The 26,149-nt window shown below is 38.4% G+C and overlaps 3 protein-coding genes across 4 annotated transcripts in view; 2 read left to right on the top strand and 1 right to left on the bottom strand.

Moving 5' to 3' along the window:
* The window catches only part of LOC143021788 (toll-like receptor Tollo), a 143,499-nt gene that overhangs the window by 64,447 nt on the left and 52,903 nt on the right, over nt 1–26,149 (top strand). The window lies entirely within an intron of this gene.
* LOC143021641 (uncharacterized) lies at nt 9,325–9,699 on the bottom strand. Its single transcript, XM_076179249.1, has one exon. It carries the CDS (start codon nt 9,697–9,699, stop codon nt 9,325–9,327), a length of 375 nt encoding a protein of 124 aa, XP_076035364.1.
* Nucleotides 19,257–20,201, top strand: LOC143021640 (uncharacterized). The gene is made up of 3 exons (XM_076179248.1): nt 19,257–19,398; nt 19,567–19,773; nt 19,816–20,201. The coding sequence occupies exons 1-3, from the start codon at nt 19,257–19,259 to the stop codon at nt 20,199–20,201; spliced, it is 735 nt and encodes a 244-aa protein (XP_076035363.1).

The raw sequence follows: 26,149 nt of genomic DNA, 5'->3' as shown, positions 1-26,149 counted from the left end.
GATTTTAGAGTCTACAATGATTCCTTTCAACTGCACTCCTACCCTGTAAATTGCTCTGTCGACTTTATTACGCTACCTTCCACAATGAGCAAAGCTTCATTTGAAGTTCATGAATTAGTAATTTCTGGGATTTCTTGAACATCTGAGTTGGGCTCATTATATGTGACTTTATTTTCTGTTGGTCTAGACCGCTCTGCTTCGCTATCAATCCTATCATTGTTATCTTTCCTATTTATTTCAAAATATCTTCTTATTACTGATACTGGCTCTAAGTCTGGGTGTTTTAAAAATGGGATTAACTGTCATTTCACTAAGATCCCTAACTCAACAGGACATATGGCCATGCTCTCTTTTCTCATAGTTGCAAATCCTATCAATAAATGTCCTGGGAAAACAGATTCTTCTACAACTATCACTGGAATGTGCAAATGCTCATTTTTATATAAGATGACTTCCAGTTACTCCTTGCAATGAGTAATGGATTAGTCCCAAGATTTTCACTTCTGGTTTCAAATGGTTTGAAACTTTGCTAGTTATAATATTAACTAAAGACCCTGTATCAATAAGTATTTGAATAGATTTATTGAACACTCTACCTGCAATGAGAGATCCTACAGAAGTCCTTTCAGTTGTTATAGTCAGTTTATAATTGTCTTTGATGTTGGGGTTTTCTTTCACCCTTCTATCACTCTTGTCCTTAACATAATAATGTCTATGTGTATTTCTATGGTGAGCTCTGAAGTGTTGTTTATTTTGTGTTTGGAGTTTTTCTCTTATTTCTGGGTGAATACAAAAATTTGGCATTCTTCTGCAATCCTGTGTTCTATATCCTATCTTTTGCTCCTTTTACCTTTTCTTCTCTACTTGATTCGCCTTCTCTTTCTCTCTTAATTTCTTTCCAAAACATATTTTTATTACTTTCAAAAGTTTCTGTCATACTTTTACCCCATTTCACATCTGCTCTCCTCTTTGCCTCTTTTATCTTACGTTCTACTTATCTTCTCTTTACTTTGTACCTCTAATACGATTCCCTCGTCCTAATTTGTAATCAATCTATGAAAGCCTGCTTCTTCTCTTCTACACCCTTCTTCGCTTTCTCATCCCACGACTCACTACCCTTCCTTCTATTTCCCCCATCCTCCTTGTTCCACACACCATCTTTGCACACCTTATGACTCCCTCCTTGAACCATCCCCATTCCTCCTCCACTCCTAGTTCTACTTTATCCTTCACTCTCTCCCCCTCCTCACTCAGCTTCTTCTTATACTCCTTTTCCTTTTCTTTCTCGTTTAAGCAGTTTACTCTAAGTACCTACCTACCTTCTGCCTTTTCCTCTTTCTCCACCTATCCTCCACTCTCAACTTACCTTCTACCAGAAAATGATCTGATATTCCCCCACTCTCTCCCCTTAGAACATGTACATCCTTAACTCTTCCTACTATAAACCTGGTTACCACTATATAGTCCATTAACGAACGCTCTATCTACCACGCTTCCACCCACCACAATCTCCCATGTGTACTTATGATTTACTTTCGAGACACATCTCCACCATCAGCTCTCCACCACAACTTTTTCCTGGAACTCCACACTTCCCAATCATTCTGTCTATTGGGTCATTTCCTATCCCAGCATTAAGGTCTTCCAATACAACTACATTGAAATTTCTCCCTAATCCCTCTATGCACTCATTTAACTCCATCCAAAAAGCCTCACTTTCCTCTACACTCTTCTCATTACCAGGCCCATATGCACTTACAAAAACCCACATCTCCGTTCCCAGCTTCACCTTTATCCACATTAACCTTGAAGAAACCTCCTTCCACTCCACTACACGCTTACCTGCCTTTTCACTTACTAGTAGAGCCACCTCTTCTCTCTCTCGTCCTCTCTTCACTCCTGAGAACCTCCTAACTACACTCCCAAACATTGAAGCTACAGGCAGCAGCATTCCTAATCCTATCCCCGTCCCGTTTTTTTTTTTTTTTTTTCTTTTTTTGCTGTCTCGTGCGACTCGAGTGGGAAGACTTAGTGGCAGCATTCTTCCCCCTCCCCCAGGGTTAGACGAAAAAATTAAATGAATACTCAGAGAAATGGTACAGGACAGTAACGGAGGGACAGTCTCTATGAACAGAGATTTCCTCTATCACAGACAAAATGATGGGTGTCTCTGGTCCGTAGGGGCGCCCCATATAGACCCTAAAGTATCGGCTGCATGCTACTTTGCCACAATAGCATGCAGCCAATACCCCAGACGGTGATATATATATATATATATATATATATATATATATATATATATATATATATATATATATATATATATATATATATATATATATGTTGATTTAAACTATGACAAATGTAACTGAAGGCGGAGAAAGTATACGAGGAGTAATGGAAGAATTACCCTGCCTTAACGTTTCGACCCTTCGGGTCTTGACCACAACCCATTTGTGATCAAGACCCTAAGGGACAAAACGATAAGGCAGTAAAATTCTTCCATTATTCCTCTTATATTTTCTCCGCCTTCAGTTATATGTATATATATATATATACATATACATATACATATATATATATATATATATATATGTATATATATAGTGTGTGTGTGTGTGTGTGTGTGTGTGTGTGTGTGTGTGTGTGTGTGTGTGTGTGTGTGTGTGTGTGTGTGTGTGTGTGTGTGTGTGTGTGTGTGTGTGTGTGTGTGTGTGTGTGTGTGTGTGTGTGTGTGTGTGTGTGTGTGTGTGTTCAACCCACCCCTGCCATGATATTCGAATTGGTATTAGGAACGCGTGGAAAATTTTTATATTCACACTAAATGATATATATATATACATATATATATATATATATATATATATATATATATATAGTAACCACTAATGAAAAGAAACTACCGGAGTAGATCGCTTTCGTATATCACATCGTCAGTGCTGAAATATATAGAGTACAAACAAGCATGATATATAGTGAGGAAAAGGGGGACGTGGACACATGGGATCTATGTGTCAACGATGTGAGAATGTAATGACAAAATATCAAATTTACAAAAGATCATGTAATTTGGGAAGTTCTCCATTGGTGACACTACAAGGTTATTGTGGAGTAAAGGTTTGACTGATTGCTAAGATTTTTTTTTTTTTTTATAATTTAGCCAAAGTCCCTAATTTAATCAAAGATTTTAATATTAATGTAGCCTTAAGTAATACAACACAATTAAACAATACCAAAAGAAAGTGTATATAACAATTCCTTGGAAAATATGTAACGAAAAATATGGAACGAGTTCTTAATTGATCAAAAGGCAAAATATCTATCTGTTAGAATTAAGCAACATAAAACCTGTGTAAAAGATGTAAATGAATCAAATGCTATATATAAGCATCTCAGGACTTTTAGTCACCCTATTATTTTCAACAATAACATTGTCGATAGAAACATAATTGAAAGTAGCTTAATAAAATCTACAAATAACATTAATTTCAACCTTAATCTAGGATTTCATAAAATAGATCATTATATTTGTGAATAAATAACAAACAAGTTCCAATTGTTAGAATCATTAGACACTTGACACCTGACCCTCAATTTATACCCATAGAGAACTTCTCACAGTGCATGATCTTTCGTCAATATGATATTTTGTCACCATCTTCTCCTACCGTTACCACATAGATCCCTAGTGTCCATGTCCCATTTCCCCCCCCCCCACCATATATTATGCTTGTACTCTCTATGCATTTCTGCTCCGGTCGTTTCTTTTCAATAGTGGTGACCTTGCATATGTATATATATATATATAAATATATATATATATATATATATATATATATATATATATATATATATATATATATATATATGTATATATATATATATGTATATATATATATATGTATGTATATATATATATATATATACACGTGTGTGTGTGTGTATGTGTGTGTGTATGTATATATATATATACATATATATATGCATATATATATATATATATATATATATATATATTACTACTTCTTTCTTCAGCTCCCAGTAGTAAGCGTTATGCCTGTCAGTAGTCCCAGCATGTTCCTCCATCTGGCTCTATCATGGAAGGCCCCTTCCCCCCTCAGAGTTTCGATGTTGGGCAAGCCATATCTGCTGAGAGCTTCTTCATCATTTTCTTTCCATCTCTTTCTCGGTCTTCCTCTTGGCCTTCTTCCGTCCGGCATCCACTCCCAGCATCCCCTTGCAATTGTTTCTTCATCCATTATTCTAAATGTCCTAACCATCTTAACTGGACAGCATCTATTTTGCATAGCATGGAACAGACGCCAATATATTTCCTTATATCTTCGTTTTTTAGTTTATCTCTTTCTCGTCTTTCCAACTATGGCTCTCAATGGTCTAATTTCCGCTGCCTGAATCCTGCTTATGTCTACTTTTGTCATTACCCAACTTTCTGAATCATACGTTAGGATAGGTGTCAAGACAGTATTGAAAATAATCCTTTTCACTTATAAAGGTACATGTTTTTCCTTTCCTTTATTATTGGCCAGAGAGCTCCAACATTTACACTAAATCTATTTATTCTTTCTGAAATATCCCTCTTATTTCCACTCTCCTTAGAGACTACACTTCCAAGATATTGGAAGATGTTTATATTTTTTACCATCTTATTTCCTATGGTGATGCTGAACTCATATTCTTCTCTTCTGCTAACGGTCAGTATCTCTGTCTTTCCTACATTCATTTTCATGCCTTTCCTTATAAAGCATAAAGTGTCACCAATATTGGTTCCATTGCTAGTCACCCTTGTTGGAAGCGGTCAGACTGAAACGAGTGGTAGAGAGAGAATGTATGGGAGCTTTTTCAAATAGGGGAGTCAGAACACACCATTGAGTTTGCCGTGGTATGATTCCTTTGAGCACACTTGGAATGAGCACTTCCGTACTCTGTGTGCCGACGGGTGGTGGTGTTCTCATGGGAATGTACCTGTAAGAACATAAGTTCACCATTACACACACACTTGGGATGAACACTTCCGTGTTCAGTGCTAACGGCTGCTACTATTCCTTAAAGAACAGCTATCTTCCAGAAGAATAGCTAGGATATTTTAAGTCAATCCCATGACTGATCTCTGTTTATTGAAAATGTCGATGATACTATTTCCAACAATGGTGGCGAAATTCTTGATTTTTTTTTGTTTTTAGTATACAATAATTTAAGATTTTTTTACAATACATATATCGCCTTGTTACAGGATACAGAGGAATATTTTTTATTCTATTTACAAAATAGATAAAGTTGCTGGCGTGAATATATATATATATATATATATATATATATATATATATACATATATACATATATATCAAGGACTACTATTACACAGGACGTGCGCACCCAGATCCTTGGGTCCGCTAGCGGAGGCCATTGCTTTCTTTGTAACCTAACATTTTATATTGGACAAATATATGAGAACTGGAAACCTAACATTGTATATAGGACAAATATATCAACTGTTGACTTATTCAATACAGTTTAAGTTAATATAAACTTTTATACTGAAATAAAAAACTTTTTAAGGCACTGTTATGCTTTGAAATGCCAATGTTAGCCGGACTTAACAGGTATCATTGTATGAGGTTAGTGGATACCAGGGTTGGCGATTTTTTTATCTTTTAAAAAATATAAAAATATATATATTTTTTTCAATCAGATTTATTTGATTTAAATAGATTTTTTTTATGTAGATTTTAAATATTGTGGGATTGCTATCTGATATGCGATCTGATTGCTATAAGACATTTTTAGCATATAAATATAAGGAGCAGTGTTATATAGACTTGCCACATGTGAGGACGGTATGCTCAGGTTCGCTCGATTCCTCCAAGAGTTTTCTCATATTGGTGGTATTTGCTGCATTGTGTGTCACAACACTTCCAATGTGACAACCAAAATCTTGTTCAGCCTTCTTGATCGAATTTTGTACAAGTTGTAGAAGATATTCAGCAGTGTGAGGTTTCCCTGATGTGTCTATTGTGTCAACTAAATGAATCTGACCAGTGGATGTTGTTAGAGTGACACACATTATGGGCTCATTATGGATGTTAGACCACCCATCAATTGAAAGACAAACAGTTACATTATTCAGGTCATCTGCACACTTTTTATATTCCTTTTCATACAAAAGATCCAAGTACTTATCAGCAATATCTTTTCTGGATGGAGGAATATAACCTGGCCTCAGATTCTGAACCATCTTGAGAAACTGAGGATGCTGAACAAGACGAAATGGTAAATTTGTAGCAAATATCATTCTTGCAACTTTTTTGTCGAGATTTTCTTCTGAGAGGCTGAAGTTTTTATGATAAATCTGTCCAGAGATGTTGATGACTTTCTTTTAGATGAAAATGATTTAGCAGAAGTAGCACCTGTGGAGGAGTCTGATAGTGACCTTTATAATGGGGGAGTCAGGTTTGCAGATAATTCAAGTGGAGCCGATGATGAAGGGATTGAAGCTGTTGATACAGATCCTGAAATGGAAACAGAAAATTTTAGCATATTGCATAATTTATAAATGAATAAATAAATGAATGAATACAGTGTGATTTAGGCTACTTTTGAGTACAGTAGTTATTTTTTTAGATAATGATCATATTCACACAAGCCACTAAATTATTTGGAAATAATTAATAGGATGTGAAATAGGTGGGCTTGGAATTCAGCCCACACAGGATTCAGTCCACTTTTAAATTCACTAAAAATAATGGGTTAGTTGGGTTAGGTTAGGCTAAATCCCTTTCACCTTAATCCCATGTGGGGTGAGTTCCAATGGAAGCTATGAAATATATTACACAATGTTGAATGAAATGAATAACAATCATCTAGGCCCCAAAGTTGAGTGGATACACTATATTATAATGATATAGTCATTACCCAAATTTAGAAGTAATGAAGTTGAAGTATCATCTCTTTAGGCCATCACATTTTTATTGCACATGCTCTCCATTGTTCACCAAATTTATATAGTTGCGTATGAAAAGGGAGAAATGCACACAATATAAGTAAAAGTATTTACCTGGGTCATCAATTTCTTCTTCTGTATGCTGTGGCTGACCTTGACATTAATCTCTGTGAGATTTTAATCTTGACACAATGCCCTGTACTTCCTGGCTGCAGTCTTTGCATTTAGCTCGGTACCCTTTGCCAGAAGTTGTTGGTAGTTTTTCAAAATAATTCCAGACAGGGTCATTTTTTCTACCTGAAGGTACCACCCTGCCAGGTCCAGAAGACATCCTTCGTGGTTGATTCCAAAGTAGCAACTGACTCAGTGCAAAGCTGCTTACCTAGAACAAGTTTCAACAACAATCTTGTTGAAACTTGTTGTGGGCTGCAGAGGCTGCACATGTAGGCTTATACCGTTCCTTGTATACTTATGGCAAGTCTATATAACACTGCTCCTTATATTGATATGCTAAAAATGTCTGATTTAAATAAAAATATATATATTTTTATACTTTTTAAAAAGATAAAAAAAAAATCGCCAACCCTGGTGTCCACTAACCTCATACAATGATACCTGTTAAGTCCGGCTAAAATTGGCATTTTAAAGCATAACAGTGTCTTACAAATAGTTTCTTATTTCACTATAAAAGTTTATATTAACTTATACTGCATTGAATAAGTCAACAGTTGATATTTTTGTCCTATATACAATGTTAGGTTTCTAGTTTTGATATATTTGTCCAATATAAAATGTTAGGTTACAAAGAAAGCAATGGCCTCCGCTAGCGGACCCAGGGATCTGGGTGCGCACGTCCTGTGTACTAGTGGTCCTTTATATATATATATATATATATATATATATATATATATATATATATATATATACATTTATGTGAATATGAATAAATCAAATGCGTGTCGTGCTAAGGGGTGACCATAGTCTTGTCCTGTACTTGGCGGTCACGAGTCTTAAAGGAGACATTCCACGTGTTTGTTACAGAACATTACAGAACTCTCCCCCTAGTAACGAGGTAGGAGGAACGATATATGTTTCTGCTTTGTAGTATGTCCGGAGGTGTCGGAAGACCAACGAGATCTTGTGCGTTGTCCGAGAGGAGGTATGCAGGCTTGACGCGGTCCATTGAGATGACGTCAGTGGTTCCACGGCGTTCGATGGTCAAGTTCTTTGTTGTCCTCTTGACGACTCTTTATGGTCCATCGTATGGTTGTTGAAGAGGCTTCTTTACTCCCTCCACGCAAACGAAAACATGTGAACATTCATCAAGGTCCTGGTTCACGAACGTTCTTGTGGGTGAGGTACACGGTGGCACTGGCTGGAGTTTCTGCATTGTATCTTTAAGATTAGTGGCATAATCTTGAATGCTGCAAGGCTGTGTTATAGGGGCGGATGCAAGAAACTCACCTGGCAGGCGGAGTGGAGTGCCATACAGAAGTTCTGCAGAAGAGTGGCCAAGGTCTTCTTTGAGGGATATGCGTATGCCGAGGAGGACCATTGGAAGCACCGTAGACCACTCAGTGCGGTCACGTGCTGTTGCTGCAAGTGAAGCGTTCAACGAGTCCGTTGGATTGATGATGGTAGCTTGCTGTTCTGAAACGCAGGATACCTAGCAAAGACAATTTTGTTCCACAGAGTGGATTCAAATTGGCTACCACGGTCGGATGTGAGGCTGAGTGGTGTACCGAATCTTGAAATCCAGTGGTTATGAAAGTTTTGACTATTGTGTCTGTGATGTGTCTGTAAGTGGGATTGCTTCTGCCAGCGTGTAAAACGGTCTACACAAGTAAGAATATACCTGAAGCCGTCGGAGAAGGGAAGAGGTCCGACGATGTCGATGTGCACGTGCTCGAAGGTACCTGGAGGGGAAATGGTGTGGCATGTGACCTTAGAAGCTTGGCACTTGACGCAGGTGCGGGTCCAGCGTCGAACGTCTTTGGCGATTCCACTCCAGATGAAGTGTGATGACATCATGTGCTGCAAAGCTCGAATACCTGGGCGGGAGAGGTCATGTAAATGGCGGAACAAGCGATATCTGTGGTTCTCGGGTAAGTAGGGCCGGATGGTGTCCGTGGATACATCGGAGTAGATCTGAGTGTTGGTTCCAGGGAGCTGTACCCTCTTCATCTGCAACGCGGGTTTTTCTATCAATCGCTGCATCTCGGTATCACCAGCTTGGTCTGCGGCAATGGCGGCGTAGTCGATGAGAGAGGTACAGACTGCAGATATGTTGCGCGAGAGTGCGTCGGCAGGGCAGTTATCTTCACCTCGAACATAGCGAATATCTGTGGTGAATTGGGAAATGAAATCTATGCGCCGTAGTTGTCTCCGAGCAATAGCTTCATGTGTCGCAGCAAATCGGACGGTTTCTCATTTCCAAGTTCTTCTTTAGAGAAGAGCCCCTGCAGCCGTGTAGCTTTGGAAGACTCAAGGTGGTCCAGAACGGCTTGCTTCAGATCCTCATATGAGGTATCGGATGTAGGTGCCTTGGAGATGGTGTCCGAAACCTGGAGGAGTACGTCAGGTGGTAAGAGGCCACAAACATGTGAAAACTTCGTTAGGCTGGTGGTAATGTGGTTTACCTTAAAGTTACCCTCGAGGATTGTGAACCATATTGTTGGGTCGCGGTTGGAAAAAGGGGGTGTGCGGAATGCACTTACTTCATGTTGTTGATCGTCCGTCATGCTTTCATGGTTAGTATGTAGCAATGTTCGTGGGCAGCTGGGTTGGCCAGACCAGTCCGGGGTGGCGGGGTTGGGCAGACTGGGTCAGTGGGGCTGGGCACGCCGGTGCAGCGGGGCGGGGCTGGGCACGCCGGGTCGGCGGGGCGGATTCTGGGCACGCCGGGGCGGCGGGGCGGGTTCTGGGCATGCCGGGGCGGCGCTGGACACGCTGGTGCGGCGGGCAGGCCGGGGCGGTGGGGCTGGGCTGGGCTCACCGGGCCGGTTCTGGGCACGCCGGGGCGGCGCTGGGCACGCTGGTGCGGCGGGCAGGCCGGGGCGGTGGGGCTGGGCTGGGCTCGCCGGAGCGGGGCTGGGCACGCCGGGGCGGGGATGGGCACACCGGGGCGGCAGGGCTGGGCATGCCGGGCTGGGCGGTCAGGCCAAGGCGGTGGAGCTGGGCTGGGCACGCCGGTGCGGCGGAGATCCGGGGCTGGCAGTCACTGTGGGTCACCTAATGTAGTGTCACCAATGTTGGTTCCACTGCTAGTCACCCTTGTTGGAGACAGCCAGCCTGAAACAAGTGGTAGGAAGAGAATATATGGGAGCTTTTTCAAATAGGGGAGTCAGAATACACAATTGAGTTTGCCGTGGTATGATTCCTTTGAGCACACTTGGAATGAGCACTTCCGTACTCTGTGTGCCGACGGCTGGTGGTGTTCTCGTCGGAATGTACCTGTAAGAACATAAGTTCACCAAGGTGTATTTACCCTTGCACACACTTGGGATAAACACTTCCGTGCTCAGTGCTAACGGCTGCTACTATTCCTTAAAGAACAGCTATCTTCCAGAAGAATAGCTAGGATATCTAAAGTCAATCCCATGACTGATCTCTGTTTATTGAAAATGTCGATGATACTATTTACAACAATGGTGGAGAAATTCTTGATTCTTTATTTTTAGTATACAATATTTTTTTTTTTTTTTTTTTTTTACAAAACATATATCTCCTTGTTACATGATACAGAGGAATATTTTTAATTTTATCTACAAAATAAATAAAGTTGCTGGAGTGAATATATTTATATTTATATGAATTAATCAAATGCGTGTCGTGCTAAGGGGTGACCATAGTCTTGTCCTGTACTTGGCGGTCACGAGTCTTAAAGGGGACACTCCACGTGTTGGCTACAGAACACTACAAGCACTCATTCCACCTTTTTATGTCTTCTTCGATCTCTTCCATATATGTGCTCCATTCAGCTATATCATCTGCATAAGCCATTATTCTGTTCTTATAGTTTCCTTCTTTACCTTCTTTAAAATCCTGTATTACAGTTTCCATATATGCTATGAAAAGCAGAGAGGATAACACACTTCCTTGTTTAACCCCTGTTTCTACAGGGAACCACTTTCCTATCCCCTTTGATGTTCTAACACTGCATACACAAGGTAATACAAACTGTTTATATCTTTCTTTAGATGTCCCTTGCAACCATACCTCTCCTCCATACATCTCCATACCTTTTCGCGAGGTATTGAATGAAAAGCCTTATGTAGATCAATAAAAGCGATGTATAGGCTTTGGTTATACTCCCATGCCTTCATTATCACCATCCTTAGTCCAAAAGTTAAGTCCGTTATTGATCTATTACTTCTGTAACCATGCTGTTCCTCTCCTAATAATGGTTCTACCAGGTCTCTTCTCTCAATTATTCTCTCATATAGCTTTGTGATGTGGGGTATGAGGGAAATTTCCTCTATAGTTGTTATAATTTCCAGCATTACCTTTACCTTTGAAAATTGGAACTATTAGGGTTTTACCCCGCTCCTCTGGTATTGTTCCTTCTCTATAGATCTTATTTATGATCTTCAATATATTTTGCTGTACTACATTCTCTCCTTCCTTTATTAGCTCTATTGATATTTCATCTACTCCTGGTATTTTGGAATTTTTCATTTCTTTCAATGCCCATTCAAATTATTTTTCTGTGATTTCATCATCTTCTTCTCCATCTAAATCTTTCTCCATATCTTGCCATTGTTCCTCATTTCCTGCATTTAGGAGCTCTTGGAAGTATTCTGTCCATCTGTTGTCTATCTCATCCTGATCTGTAAGAACATTCCCCTCTAGGTCTTTAATGTTATATTGTTTTGCCTTGTTTTTCCTATATGACTTTGCTATACCATATAATAACTTTTTTCCTTTCTGCAAATCCTCTGTCAATCTCTCTCCCAGATCTTTCCATGCCTCGGTCTTTGCTCGATTTTTTGCAATATTTGTTTCTTTCCTTGCCAGTACATATTCTGCTCGGCTTTCAGGTGTTCGTCTTCTTAGCCACTTTCTTAACTTTAAAGTTTTGTTTTTTACTGCCTGTTTGACCTCCTCATTCCTCCAAGGTGTGTGTGTCTTTTCCTATTTCCACTAATCCATTCTACCCCTAAAGTTTCTTCTGCTACCTCACTGATTGCTTCTTTTAAAATGTCCCATCTTTCTTTTTCTTCATCATTTCGATCTTCAATTTTTGTGTAAGCTTAGTTTTATAAGCATTCTTTAAAACTTCCTCCTACAAACTTTTTGTTTTAATTGCTTTTCTTTTTCTACATTGCCGTGGTTTTACCTTACCGATCTTAAGATCAGCCACTTGTAACCTGTGGTCTGAATCTATACTCATTCCTTTATATTGGTGAAAATTCTTGTCTGAACATATTACGTAATCGATAATTGATTTTTTATCAAACTGTCCTGTATCTTTATTCCATCTATATCTAGTGAATTTATGTTCCTCTTTATGTTGATAAAAGCCGTTCATTATTTTCAAACCGTCTCTCATGCAGTAGTCTATCAATTTTTCTCCTTCTGAGTTCCTTGTCTCTTCTCCAAATGTCCCTATTATATTTTCTATTTTTCTCTTTCCTTTCCAACTCTAGCATTAAAATCACCAATCAAAAGTCCTATAGCGCCCTCTAGAATCTCGTATTCTTCCTCTAAAAGATCTAGGAAATTTTCTTTTTCTTCTTCAGGACACCCCTGTTGTGGTGCATACATTTGATATATATTGTATTTTCTTCCTTTTACTCGTGTTGTACACTTCATTAGTCTTTCGTTCATCAATTTCACCTCTTGAATATACTGTGTCAGTCTTGGTCCCACTATGATAGCTACTCCGTGCCTTCTCCCTCTCTCTTCTGATCCACAGTACATTAAGGTATATCCCCCTCCGAGGTCTCTTCCTTCATCTTTTACCCAATGTCTTGTCTCTGCCATTCCTATAATGTCTATCTTTCTTTCATTTATCACCTTCAAGATTTCTTCTTCTTTGTCTCCATATGTTGCGATAATAATCGTTGCAATTTTACTTTGTGGAGTGTCTCGTGCGAATTTCCTTTACGTTTCCGATCTCGTTTACCAAAGAGCCGTCTGGATTCCGAAGCTGGTTGTGGAGTTTCACGAGCAAAAGACTTTTTACACTACCGGCTAGCTAGGCCTGTCATAGCAACCCTCCTCCTTTCTCATCCGGGCTTGGGACCGGCAATGGCGGAGTTATATGTATATATATATATATATATATATATATATATATATATATATATATATATATATATATATATATATATATATATATATATATATACTTACATATGTATATTCAAAAAAGGTGAGAAAAATAAACCAAATAACTACAGGCCTATAAGCTTGACTTCAATTATTGTAAAAATGATGGAAACTATCTTCAGAGATGCTATCGAACATCATTTAGAAAGTAACCGTTTGATAAATGATAGCCAGCATGAATTCAGGCGGAAACGTTCTTGCATCACTAACTTACTCGAATTCTACAACACAGTCATCTCGAATTATGACAAAAGAAACAATATAGATTTAAAGTATCTAGACTTTGCAAAAGGTTTTGATACCTTCCCACACGAAAGGCTATGTACTAAACTAGCTTCGCACGGAATAAGTGGTAGCCTATTAAGTTGGACTAGTAATTGGTTGAATGATCGAAAACAGACAGTTGTTTTAAATGGGAAAACTTTTAGATGGAAAATGTTACGAGGGGAGTTCCTCATGGATCCGCTGTTGGACTACTTCTATTAATAGTATATATAAATTATGTAGACCACGGACTAAAATCTATTATCTCCAACTTTGCTGATGATACAAAACTGTGCGGAATGGCAAATGATCACTTAAATCAATCATATACTCAAGAAGATTTAGATGAATTACAGCAATAGTCTGAAAAATGACAAATGAAACTTAACACAAGTAAATACAAGGTTATACACAAAAGTAAAAATAACAGTAAGTACGATTACAAGTTATTTGGAAATTCGTTAACAAAAGTGAATAGTGAAATGAATCTCGGCGTAATTATCAGTAAAGATCTTAAATCATCTAAGCAGTGTATTTCAGCCTCTGAGAAAGTAAATAAGATTCTAAGACTAATTGTTCGGTCATTTGATTCTAAAAGTCCATCTCTCATTAACAGGCTGTATAAATCGTTAGTTCGTCCCCATTTGGAATATGCTGTTTCCGTACGGTCACTGAATCTCATTGAAGACATTGACAGATTAGAAAAAGTACAACAGCGAGCCACAAAATTGATTCCAAGTATCGAAATATAATAGAATCCAGTCTGATTAAAGATACATTTATCAACAACTTAAATTTAAGTCAAGGAATATACAAGGTTGATCATTTTATTGTTAAAAAAGCGGTGGCCCTTATGTTTGCCGCTGTAAACGGTATAGGTTAACCACAAGAAACTACCTCACAACCTTTTCCTGTTCCCATCCATGGCCTCCCACTTTGTATATATACTCATGTTTGTATCATCATTGTATGTACCTTGAAGATGTCTAAATAGACAAAAGCGTTCGCTTATCATTGTATTATATTTCTTGATCGTTTTTCTGTATATTTAGAATCACGAGTTCATGTGATTTCTCATGCCTATAAATATGTATATATATATATATATATGTACATATATGTATATATATGTATATATAATTATATATATATATACATATATATATACATATGTATTTATATATATAAATACATATCTATAAATATCTGTATATATATATGTATATATATACATATATATATATATATATATATATATAGATATAGATATATATATATATATGTATACATATATATACATATAAATATCTGTATATATATATGTATATATATATATATATATATATATATATATATGTATATAGATATATACAAATTCTGCCATAGGGAACTAACACCTTGAACCCAATGCTGGTCTCAAGCCCGGGTAAAAGAGGGGGGCTAACGCAACATTGTAAAAAATTACCTCCTGCTCAAGAACCTCAAATCTTGCCTTGGAATTGGGACGGACCCATTAGTCGACGACCGCACAGAAATGGATAACGCTTTTTTGGAAATTCACAAAAAACTTTTAAGAGTTGGTATTTTAAATGAGGGAACTGAGAGAAAAAGAAGAGACACTGATTTTGATAATGCAGAAGAAAAACATAGACATACTTTTCCTGTGCAAAACTAGATTAGTAGTGAATGGTACAAAATTGCTACACGGAGGAAAGATCAGACATGGAGTGGGCGTAAAAATGCCTGAAGAGGTAACACAATTAGTTAGTACAGATGAATGATTTTTTTTTTTTTCTAATAACACCATAAAATGCAAATTTAAGTTTTACAAATGTCTATGCGTAGGAACAAGGAAGTCCCTCCGAGGAGAGAGAAAAGTTTGATCAAGATTTAGAAAACATAAAGAATAGAGTACCGTACGGAGATAAAGTCATAATACTAGAATATCTAAATGGACACACTGATAGGGATCATGTGGGTCTGGAGAATGTAATTAGAGTTTTTGGTGAATACCTATTAGATTTCTGTGTACAAAATCTTCTGTGTGTGATGAACACTTTTTGTGGTCTCAAAGAAGTCCATAAATGGACGTGGTACCAATGAAGTAATGAATAACAGCGGTACACACAAATTGATTGTTGACTTAATCTTAACAAATAATAAGAAAAGAAATTAAAAATGTAAAGAGTATACCATCAGTATCGGGTGATTTCAATCATAGGCTGGTAGTGGGGAAATTAAAATGGAAAAAAATTCAATGCGTAGCAAGGAAAATATTCTTAGCAGAAAACTTAAAAGGACAGTAAGGTAAGGAGGAATTTAAAAGAAAACAAAAAAAAAAGGGAATAGAGCAGAAGTGACAGAAGATGTAAACCGAAAATAGGTAGTTTTTCACAAAACTATTAACCTGTTGGAAGATGAAATTATACAATCTAGAATGACGTATGTAAAAAAAATCATGGTGAACGGAAAGGTAAAAGAGTCAATTAGGATAAAGATGAAGTGTTTCAAAAAGTGGATGAAAACGAGAAGGGCAGAAGACCGTCAACAATACGTTAATGCGAAAAGAGAGTCGGAAAATTTGAAGAAAATAGAGGATAAGAGTTAGGGAAAAACTGGAAGAGACCTCGAAGAAGATTTACTAGGGACCAGAAACATATTTACACTGTGGAAAAGAACTACAGAAAGGCGTCAATACCTCCAACTTTTGTAATAAAATACGAAAACAGTGAACTGTTGACTGACCCATAATTGTTTAAGAAGAGTTGAACACATTATTTTGAAATTTACCAAACATATTGGTGTAGAAGAGAATGAAAACCCAATACACCAGAATGCTAACGTCAAACCTGAGGCACCGATCTCTACTGATGAAGTTGTTGCTGCGTTGAAATGAACGAACAATGGAAAATCATCAGGAGAAGACATGGTACCGGCAGAAATTCTGAAATATATGGGGTTGAAGGCACATTGAGAATGAAAGATATTTCCATCAAATTTTGGGAAGGTGGAAAAATTCCTGATGTTTGCAATAAAACAATAACATGTCCAAGCTTTAACAAAAATTATAATGAATATGAAAATTGCAAAATTGTTGCTTTGATGCCACATATAGCAAAAGTGTAAGAAAGAATTATGAAATAAAGGATGAAGAGGAGAATAGTGGGAGAGTTAAGCGAGTAGCAGTATGATTTTTTATCCGGTAGATCTATAACATTGATCTAATACTTGCCCCCAAGTTGATACACGAAAAAATTGTGAGTGGAATAAAAGAGTATATTTGGAATTTATCAATGTAAAAAAGGCCTTCAACTGGCACCGTGATCAATACGTTGGAAAATATTAAATAAACCAAAATATGGGATAGGCCTACCTCTTAAATTGATTAATTACAAAAAGAGTACAGACAAAAACAGTTTGTATAGTCAAAACCCTGGCAGGAAAACAACAATTAGTTTTAGTTAACGTGAGTTAAATAGAAAGGTGTTCTCTTTCCCATTTTAATGATCATTTATATGGACTACTAGAGAAGTTTTATAAATGTCTTTGCCTCGTGACAAGTAAGACCCTCTGAAGAGAGTTAAATGTTTTATCAAGAATTGCAAAATGTAAAGAATAGAGTACCGTGCGGAGGTAGTCATGATAATAGAATATCTATATGGACACATTGGTAGGGATCATGGGGGTCTGGAGAATATAATTAGAGCTTTTAGTGAATACCTATAAAATATCTGTGGACAAAATCTTCTGTGTATGATGAACACTTTTTGTGATCATGAAGAAGTCCATAAAGGGACGTGGTACCAATGAAGCAATGAATAACAGCGATACACACAAATGTATGATTGACGTAATATTAATAAAGCTGGTAGTAGGTAAATTAAAGTGAGAAAAAACTAAAAGGCGTAGAAGGAAAAATATTCTTAACAGAAAAATTAAAAGGACAGTAGTGTAAACAGGAATTAAAAAAGGCAAAAAAAGAACAGAATTGACAGAAGATGTAAATCAAAAATAGACAGTTTTTCACAAAACCTATTAACCTGTAAGAATATGAAAATATACAATCTACAATGACATAAAAAAATCATGGTGGACGGAAATGTAAAAGAGGCAATTAGGATTAAGATAAATTGTTTAAAAAGGGAATGAAAACGAAGGGAAGGGACTAGAAAAGGTGTTCCAACCAAAACTTGTCTTTATCAACTGGCCAGTATACCGTGACTAGCAGTTTACCCTTTAAGCGGTCGAAAACAAAAAAGAAAAAAACCTAATACTTGGCGCATGGAATGTGCGCACCCTCATGGATAGAGAAAACTCCTCGAGGCCTGAGAGGAGAACAGCCCTCGTCGCAAGAGAACTGGCCCGCTACCGCATCGACATGGTGGCCCTCAGTGAAACCAGACTTCCTGTTGAGGGATCAATTGCAGAACGGAAAGGTGGTTATATTTTCTTTTGGAAAGGCAAGAGCAAAGACGTAGACAGAATACATGGAGTAGGACTCGCCATCGAAACTTCACTCCTCAAACAGTTACCCGACCTTCCAACATCTATTAACGAACGGCTGATGAAGATTTGCTTCCCTCTTGACCGTACCCGACATGCCATGATCATCAACACTTACGCCCCCACCATCACAAGTAGCTACGAAGCGGAAGAAACCTTCTACGAAGACCTCAGCACTTTAGTGAAAGACGTCCCCCCTAGCGACAAACTCTTTCTGCTAGGCGACTTCAATGCCAGAGCCGGAGCAAATTACAACAACTGGAATGGTATGCCGGGACTATATGGCATAGGAAGGATGAACTCCAACGGCCTAATGCTCCTGAGCATGTGCACTGCAAACCATCTCGCTATCACGAACACCATGTTTAGACAGGCAGACAAGTATAAGACGACCTGGTTACATCCCAGATCTAGGCAGTGGCATTTGATCGACTTCGTCATCTGCCGCCAGAGAGACATCCGCGATGTGAAGATCACAAGAGCAGAATGCTGGACAGACCATCGTCTAGTCAGATGCATCCTATCACTGCACATTATCCCACCACACCGTAAAAGGCCGTAAACCATCAAGCCAGCATACAACGTTGCTCAACTTAAGAACTCCCAGCAACGTAACGAATTTACGGATGACCTGGACGACCGACTAATTGCTCACGGACCCCTCACTGGCTGCCCGACACAACAATGGGAGCAGTTCAAGTCTCTGGTGACGGAGTCAGGGCCACCATTGGTCCCAGGAAGAGAATCCATCAAGACTGGTTTGATGTGAATGATGAGACCATAAAGTCATTCCTCGACAACAAACAGAAGGCATTTATCGAGTGGCAGAACGACCCTTCCTCACACCTCCAAGCATGATCGCTTTAAGCACCTCCAGAGGCAGGCCCAGACAACGCTTCGAAAGATGCAGGACAAGTGGTGGGAGGACAAGTCGGAGGAGGTCTAGAGATATGCTAACTCCCAGAACTCCAAGATGTTCTACAGTGCCATAAAGGAGATCTATGGACCCATGAAGTGGTGTACCGCTCCTCTTTTGACAGTAGACGGCTCCACCTTGTTGAAAGAGAAGAGAACCATCAACGCGCGATTTAGGGAGCATTTTTGCACCCTACTTGACCGGCCATCAACAGTAGAATCTCATGCCCTCGACCTCATCACCCAGAAACCCACAGTCCACTGACTCGACATTCCATCTATGATGGAAGAAGTTATGAAGGCCAATAGCCAGACCAACTCAGGCAAGGCCCCTGGCATGGATGGGATCCCAGCTGAAATCTTCAAGTCAGCTGGACCCGTTTCCCTGGAATCCTTTCTCTCTCTCCTTACCAACATCTGGGAAGGTGAAGAGATACCCAAAGAACTCAGAAATGCCACCGTCATCTCTCTCTTTAAGAACAAGGGCAGCAAGACAAACTGAGGAAATTATAAAGGTCAATCTCTTCTCCCCATTGCGGGGAAAGTCCTAGCAAGAGTCATGGTCAACTGACTCGCTTTCCATGTCTCTGAAGACAACCTGCCAGAAGCAGAATGCGGATTTCGACCAAACCGCAGTACGGCTGACATGATCTTTACCATGCGCCAAGTGCAAGAGAAATGCATTGAACAAAACATGGACTTGTACGCAGTCTTTATTGACCCCCACCAAGGCATTCGACACAGTGAACAGGGAGGTCCTCTGGGTCATTCTGTCCAAGCCTGGATACCCAGACAGAGTCGTAAGTCTTATTAGACAATTCCTTGACGACATGACCGGGCAGGTGCTGTCAGGCAGAGAGGTGTCGGAGCCCTTCAACATCAGCAATGGGGTAAACAGGGATGTGTCCTGGCCCCGATCCTTTTTAATCTGTTCTTCACCTGTGTGCTCAACCATACTTTCAGGGACCTGGACCTTAGGGTATATCTGCGGTTCAGATTTGAAGGTTCTATGTTCTATCTTCGTCGACTGAACGCAAAGACTAAAACCACTGAGAAACTCGTTCTTGAGGCATTTTGTGCTGATGACTGTGCCCTCATGGCCCACAAGGAATCTGACCTACAGCTAATTGTCGATAAGTTTGATGAGGCTGCCCGCCTCTTTGGCCTTACCATCAGCCTTGGAAACAAAGAGGTGCTTTTCCAACCAACACCCACCTCTACCTCCTAGCCTCCTTCCATTTCTATAGAGGGAACTCATTTCAAAACTGCGAATGAGTTCAAATATCTCGCCAGCACCAATAGCAACGACGGCAACCTGGACAAAGAAATCAGTGTCAGAATCTGCAATGTCAGCCAAGCACTAGGCCGGCTCAAAACACGAGTCCTGAACTAGTGCAAAGTCAGACTTTCTTCCAAACTGAAAGTGTACAGGGCTGTGGTCCTTACCAGCCTTCTTTATGGCCGTGAGTCATGGACCCTGTTTAGTCTACACCTGAAGCAGCTAGAGCACTTTCACATGCGCAGCTTAAGATTCATTCAAAATATCATATAGCAAAACCGTGTCACACACACACACACACACACACACACACACACACACACACACACACACACACACACACACACACACACACACACACACACACACAATATTATATATATATATATATATATATATATATATGTATGTGTGTGTGTGTGTGTGTGTGGTGTGTGTGTGTGTGTGTGTGTGTGTGTGTGTGTGTGTGTGTGTGTGTGTGTGTGTGTGTGTGTGTATTATATATATATATATATATATATATATATATATATACATATATATATATATACAGTATATGTCAAATAATTCCGACTGTCGTCCCTGGATTCGAACCAAGGCTCGCGAGATTACGAAGCTGACGCTTTTACCACTAGGCTATCGGTTGTCTAAAATTCTTCAACCTGGGAATTAATCTACTCCCGAGGAATTAAGTAGACTGATAACTGCCGTCCGTACTTAGATTTTACGAAGAATTAACAACGCTTGTATCTTCGTAGTTAAGCTAGTACGTTACCTTTGTGGATTTTTCAATTTTGTCTCCACAATTCCCAGTATGTCAGGTTCCTTTTCATCAGGTAATCATTCAGTTCATTCAAGCCTGTTATTAATCCATCTATATTTGCGAAGAACACTTTTAATTTTCTGTTACCTCCATCCTGTTTTCTGTTTCCCTTTTGTTTTCTCTCCTATGAACCATTTCCTCACTTTCATATCCACTACTCTCCAATAGAATTTCTCTTTCTCTGACTCTGTTCTGTTCTCATTTTTCCCCTTAGCTTCTATTATTTTTGTTTTCTCCTCCTCTCTTTCCTCTTTATTCGTCTCTCTTCTTATCCATACCTGTTTTTACTGATCACTGTCTGCTAGTATTCCTGTTTTTGATAAGACATTCTCTGCTGTCGTTTGTGACCTGAATTTAACTTTAATTGGTCTGGTCTTATCTATATAGTATTTCCCGAGTCTATATATTTCTTTCCCTCTTTCCTGTTTACCTTTTTGAAATATTTTTAGCACCTTGTTCACTCTTTCTTTCTCATCTCTTACCCTTGTAGTCCTATTTGGATTATGTTTCTCTTCTATTCCTAATATAATTATACATTTATTTTTATCTGCCAAGTCTCTTACTATATTTTCCTTCTCTCTCATCACTTTGATAACTGTGTCCTTAGTGTGTTCCATCATATGTTGTTTCACTATATCTCTAAATTCAATTTTGCTATTCACTTGAACCTTATTCCAACCACTTACCTCTTTTGTTATGAACTCTTTATTCTTTTTATTATTCCTCTTTAATTCCTCATTCTCATCCTTTACATCTTTTAACTGTCTTTTTAATTCTTCTATTTCTTCATTTAGGTTTTGATTCTCCTTTTTTAGTTCTTCCAATTTATCAACTCTTTGTGTAATCAGTGTAAGTTGACTAAACCTAGCCTCCCATGATTCGTTCATTTTTAATAGTGTTTCCTCTAGACTTGCTAATCGAGGGAGGTTGTTATCTCCCTCATTAAATCCATAGAAATAATTAGCTCCACTTTCTAATGCGGTGTTCTTATCTATTTCTAATTTTTATGTTTTTTACTGATTTCTTCGATTTCACTTGTGTCTTCTACACATTTTTTTTTTTTTTTTTTTACATTCCTTCTGACATCCGGGCCCCGTTCGTTCCCTTCCACATTTTCTTCCATTATCCTCATTAATCCCTCCTCTTCTCCTTTTTCTTTACGTTCCCACTGCACCAAGAGCCCCCTTCCCTACTAACACACCACCGGTACTTCCTCGTCGTTGAAATCCACGAAAATTGCGTTTTTCCGGAGTTCCAATTTTCGCTGTCAATTCGTCGACCGTGTATATATATATATATATATATATATATATATATATATATATATATATATATATATATATAACGTATATATATATATAAATATGTACATACATGTATGTATATATACATACACACTGAATGGTTCCCAGTGATCAATTAATATCTTTTACAACCACAAATCACTTTTAATTCCATGCCATCGCAATCGAGACTGAGAGTCGCTCGAAGGAGGCATCCGTTGGAAATTGAAACGTGGACGAGCCGAGGATTCGAACCCAGCTAACCCGTAACAAAGTTACAGTGACTTAAACCATATCTCTCTTGATAGCGTATTGGTTTAAGTCACTGTAATTTTGTTACGGGTTACCTGGGTTCGAATCCTCGGCTCGTCCACGTTTCAATTTCCAGCGGATGCCTCCTTCGAGCGACTCTCAGTCTCGATTGCGATGGTATGGAATTAAAAGTTATTTGTGGTTGAAAAAGGTATATATATATATGTATATATATATATGTATATATATATATATGTATATATATATATATATATATATATATATATATATTATTCTATTTTTTCGCATCCGACCTAGATATGGACCAAAAGGTCTCCTGTCGGCAGGCTCTGCCTTTGTAATCCTTTGTAATATATATATATATTATATATAGATATATATATATATATATATATATATATATATATACACATATATATAATTCAACAAGAACCCACTGTGTTGGATAAGAAGAAATGAAATAAATGATATCTATATATTTCGATCACGGACTGTGATCTTCTTCAGTGGATTCTCTTCGTATTCCACTGAAGAGGATCACAGTCCGTGATCGAAATATATAGACATCATTTATTTCATTTCTTCTTATCCAACACAGTGGGTTCTTGTTGAGTTTTGCGAATGTGTTACGACATTACTTTGTAGTTATGTGTGTGTGTATATATATATATATATATATATATATATATATATATATATTTATATATGTAAATATATCCATAGATATATATATATACATATATACATATATATACATATATATATAATTATATATATATATATATATATATATACATATATATATATATATATATATATATACATATATGTATACATACATATACCAAAATCTTTTTTCACTCTTCAACGGGAGGTAGCCAAAAGACAAGGCATAGAATCCATTCCCACCCTTTCCAACCAGTACATACTCCACTCCCCTCTACTCCCCTTCCTCACTATTATCATGGCACCTCTAGGATGACGGGTTATCCCTGCATCTTGTCCACTGCCCTGGGTCAGAAGCAGTGTCGCAAGACACAGCACATCCACAGCAAGGCCGCTTCATTAATTCGGTGACCCCCTCTCTCCGTCCCCTCACGCAGAAAAGGAGAAGACGGGGGAGAAATTCTTTCGGGCTGCGTCAATTTATTTCTCATATATACTCCCTCTCCCCCCATCTCCCACCCACTCCCCCTCATGCATCACAGCATCATCCATACATAACCATTCTCCATTCACTCCTATCTTCTGTCCAGACATTCCCCTCTTTTTCAGTGCCCCTTTTATTCCATCCATCTCATTCTAGGATGCCCCTCATGTTCACTCTTTCCACCTCTGCCTTCCACACCTCTTTTACTAATATTTCTTCACTCATTCTTTCCATGTCTCCAAACCATCCTAATACTCTTTCATCAACCCTATCTTTCAACTGCCTTTCCACCCCTGTTCTCCTCCTCACCTTATCGTTCCTCATTCTATCTAGCCTAGTAATCCCTATCATACTTCTCAGGCATTTAATCTCAAACACATTTAAATTCCTTCTCTCTTCCTCTCTTATACTCCATATTTCAGCCCCGTACAGTGCTGTTGGCACAATCACTCCTTCATACAATCTCCTCTTAGCATCCATTCCCAGATGTCTATTTCTCATTGTGGTGCCGTCGATTGATTTAGGATGTGTTTAACCAAGAGCACCTCCAATGGGAGTGATCAGAGATACCCGCATAAGAACGATTTGGGAAATAAAAAAAATCAAGGTATACGCTGCCACCACCCAATCGTCTATATGGATATATCTGACCATAAATGGAAACTGCTCCTTGTTATTCACGTCTGACTCCGTCCCCTTTCCTCAGGTCGTTCGGGGTTGGTTCTGGGTAGCGAAAAGGCCTATGCCCAAGTGGGGGTAGTAAAAGAATATAAGTGAAGGTCTGCTATGTGTTAATTATTACACTGAAGCAAAAATATAGTAAGGAAATACAAAAGTATATTGTGGTTTTCTCCAACTAGACAATCTATTGATCCTTACAATATGAAAAATATATGGGTATGCGAGATATTTAATAACACAGTTTTCTTTTTTGCTTATGGGCATCATAAGTAAGGTCACAGGCACGTGGAAAAACGTAGTTATTTACGCTCCAACCTTCCGGTCACTGTATAAGTCTACTTACAATATTGTGTCTACCTTCAAGCACTGTGTCTACCTTCAACCCCGTATTCTTATTAGAGAACGATCACAGACAGAATTGTACTCTAAGGATTACACCCTCATAGCTAATGTATATACGCAAAGTGTTTGTGAAGTACACTCCCTTAAACCCTTTTAATTCCTGTTATCGGAATCATTTTTGGCATCAGATTCAAAACTTAATAATAATAATAATAACTATCTACCTACTATATCTGCACTATATAATTTAACTCACATATTGACATTTGTTTTCATTAATCTTACAGAACGTGTCCATACCTATTATCGGAATCATTTTTGGCATCAGATTAAAATTTTAGCTGCGCACAAAAAGAACGAGACGGCTATGTTTTCGTATCTATGGGTAAACTACTAACCTCCCTGTTGTATTATTTCGTAAAACTTAATTTCGCTTCTCAACACAGCCCCTAGCTGCTACAATCTCTCCCTAAGCTATTTCTCTAGTGGAATCCTGAACTGAAAATTGGGAATTTTTCCTATTACTCTTAAAATTAATGGCCTTAGTTTACGCCTCTGTCCGAACGTGTTTAGTGACGTCACGGGTGGGCGGAGCTACGGTGCGCCCGCTATGTTCGAGAACATTCTAATGTCGTCTCGAAGCTTTAGTTGAACCAAAATCAGCTGAAATATATTTGTAGCTATCTCCTATTGTATGTTTTTCTTCAATGATTATAGTACGGCTCTTTGCCAACACATCTTGATAGGCAGACATAGAATAGAATAAATTCATGGTCTATTAAGGCTCTATTTTCTACTTTGCTTCTTGGTTGAGTAAAACCGTCACGATGTCCATAATACCCAGTCTCTCAAATAAATAAATAGATAAATAAAACGAAATTCCAAAAATAATATCCCTTCAAAATTCCTGTCCTTACATCATTACACTTTTTAATCCACAGAGGCATTTACTCGCTTCTCTCAATCTACATTCTACCTCCACCTCCACTCCTCCCTTTCCTACCACATTCGCACCCAAGTATCTAAAACTATCCACTTCCTCCAGTCTCTCTCCCTTAATACTCACTTCCAGCCTGCTGCCACTCTCTCCCCTTGTACATATCATCACCTTACTTTTACCCACATTTATCTTCAGCTTCCTTCTCTCAAACACATTCCCAAACTCTGTCACTAGCTTTTTCAATCCCTCCTCTGATCCTGATATAAACGCAGTGTCGTCAGGAAACAACAATTGGCTTATCTCCCAGTTTTCTCCATTTTCTTTAACCATCTCCAATCCCAAACCCACTACCCTTGCATTCACCTCTCGTACCACCCAATCCATGTATAAATTGAACAGCCAGGG

Source organism: Oratosquilla oratoria, chromosome 42 (assembly GCF_046742065.1).
Source record: "Oratosquilla oratoria isolate Oo_2021 chromosome 42, ASM4674206v1, whole genome shotgun sequence".
Classification (NCBI taxonomy): Eukaryota; Metazoa; Arthropoda; class Malacostraca; order Stomatopoda; family Squillidae; genus Oratosquilla; species Oratosquilla oratoria.
Note: the sequence above shows the minus strand (reverse complement) of the source record. Positions and strands in the feature narration are given on the sequence as shown.

Bases quoted from the DNA above. Each gene is read 5' to 3' on its own strand.
- LOC143021641 (XM_076179249.1), bottom strand. From the start codon at position 9,699: ATGACGGACGATCAACAACATGAAGTAAGTGCATTCCGCACACCCCCT.
- LOC143021640 (XM_076179248.1), top strand. From the start codon at position 19,257: ATGGAAGAAGTTATGAAGGCCAATAGCCAGACCAACTCAGGCAAGGCC. The intron at 19,399-19,566 runs GTGAAGAGATAC...ATGTCTCTGAAG, and splicing joins CCTTACCAACATCTGGGAAG to ACAACCTGCCAGAAGCAGAA. The intron at 19,774-19,815 runs GTAAGTCTTATT...ATGACCGGGCAG, and splicing joins CTGGATACCCAGACAGAGTC to GTGCTGTCAGGCAGAGAGGT.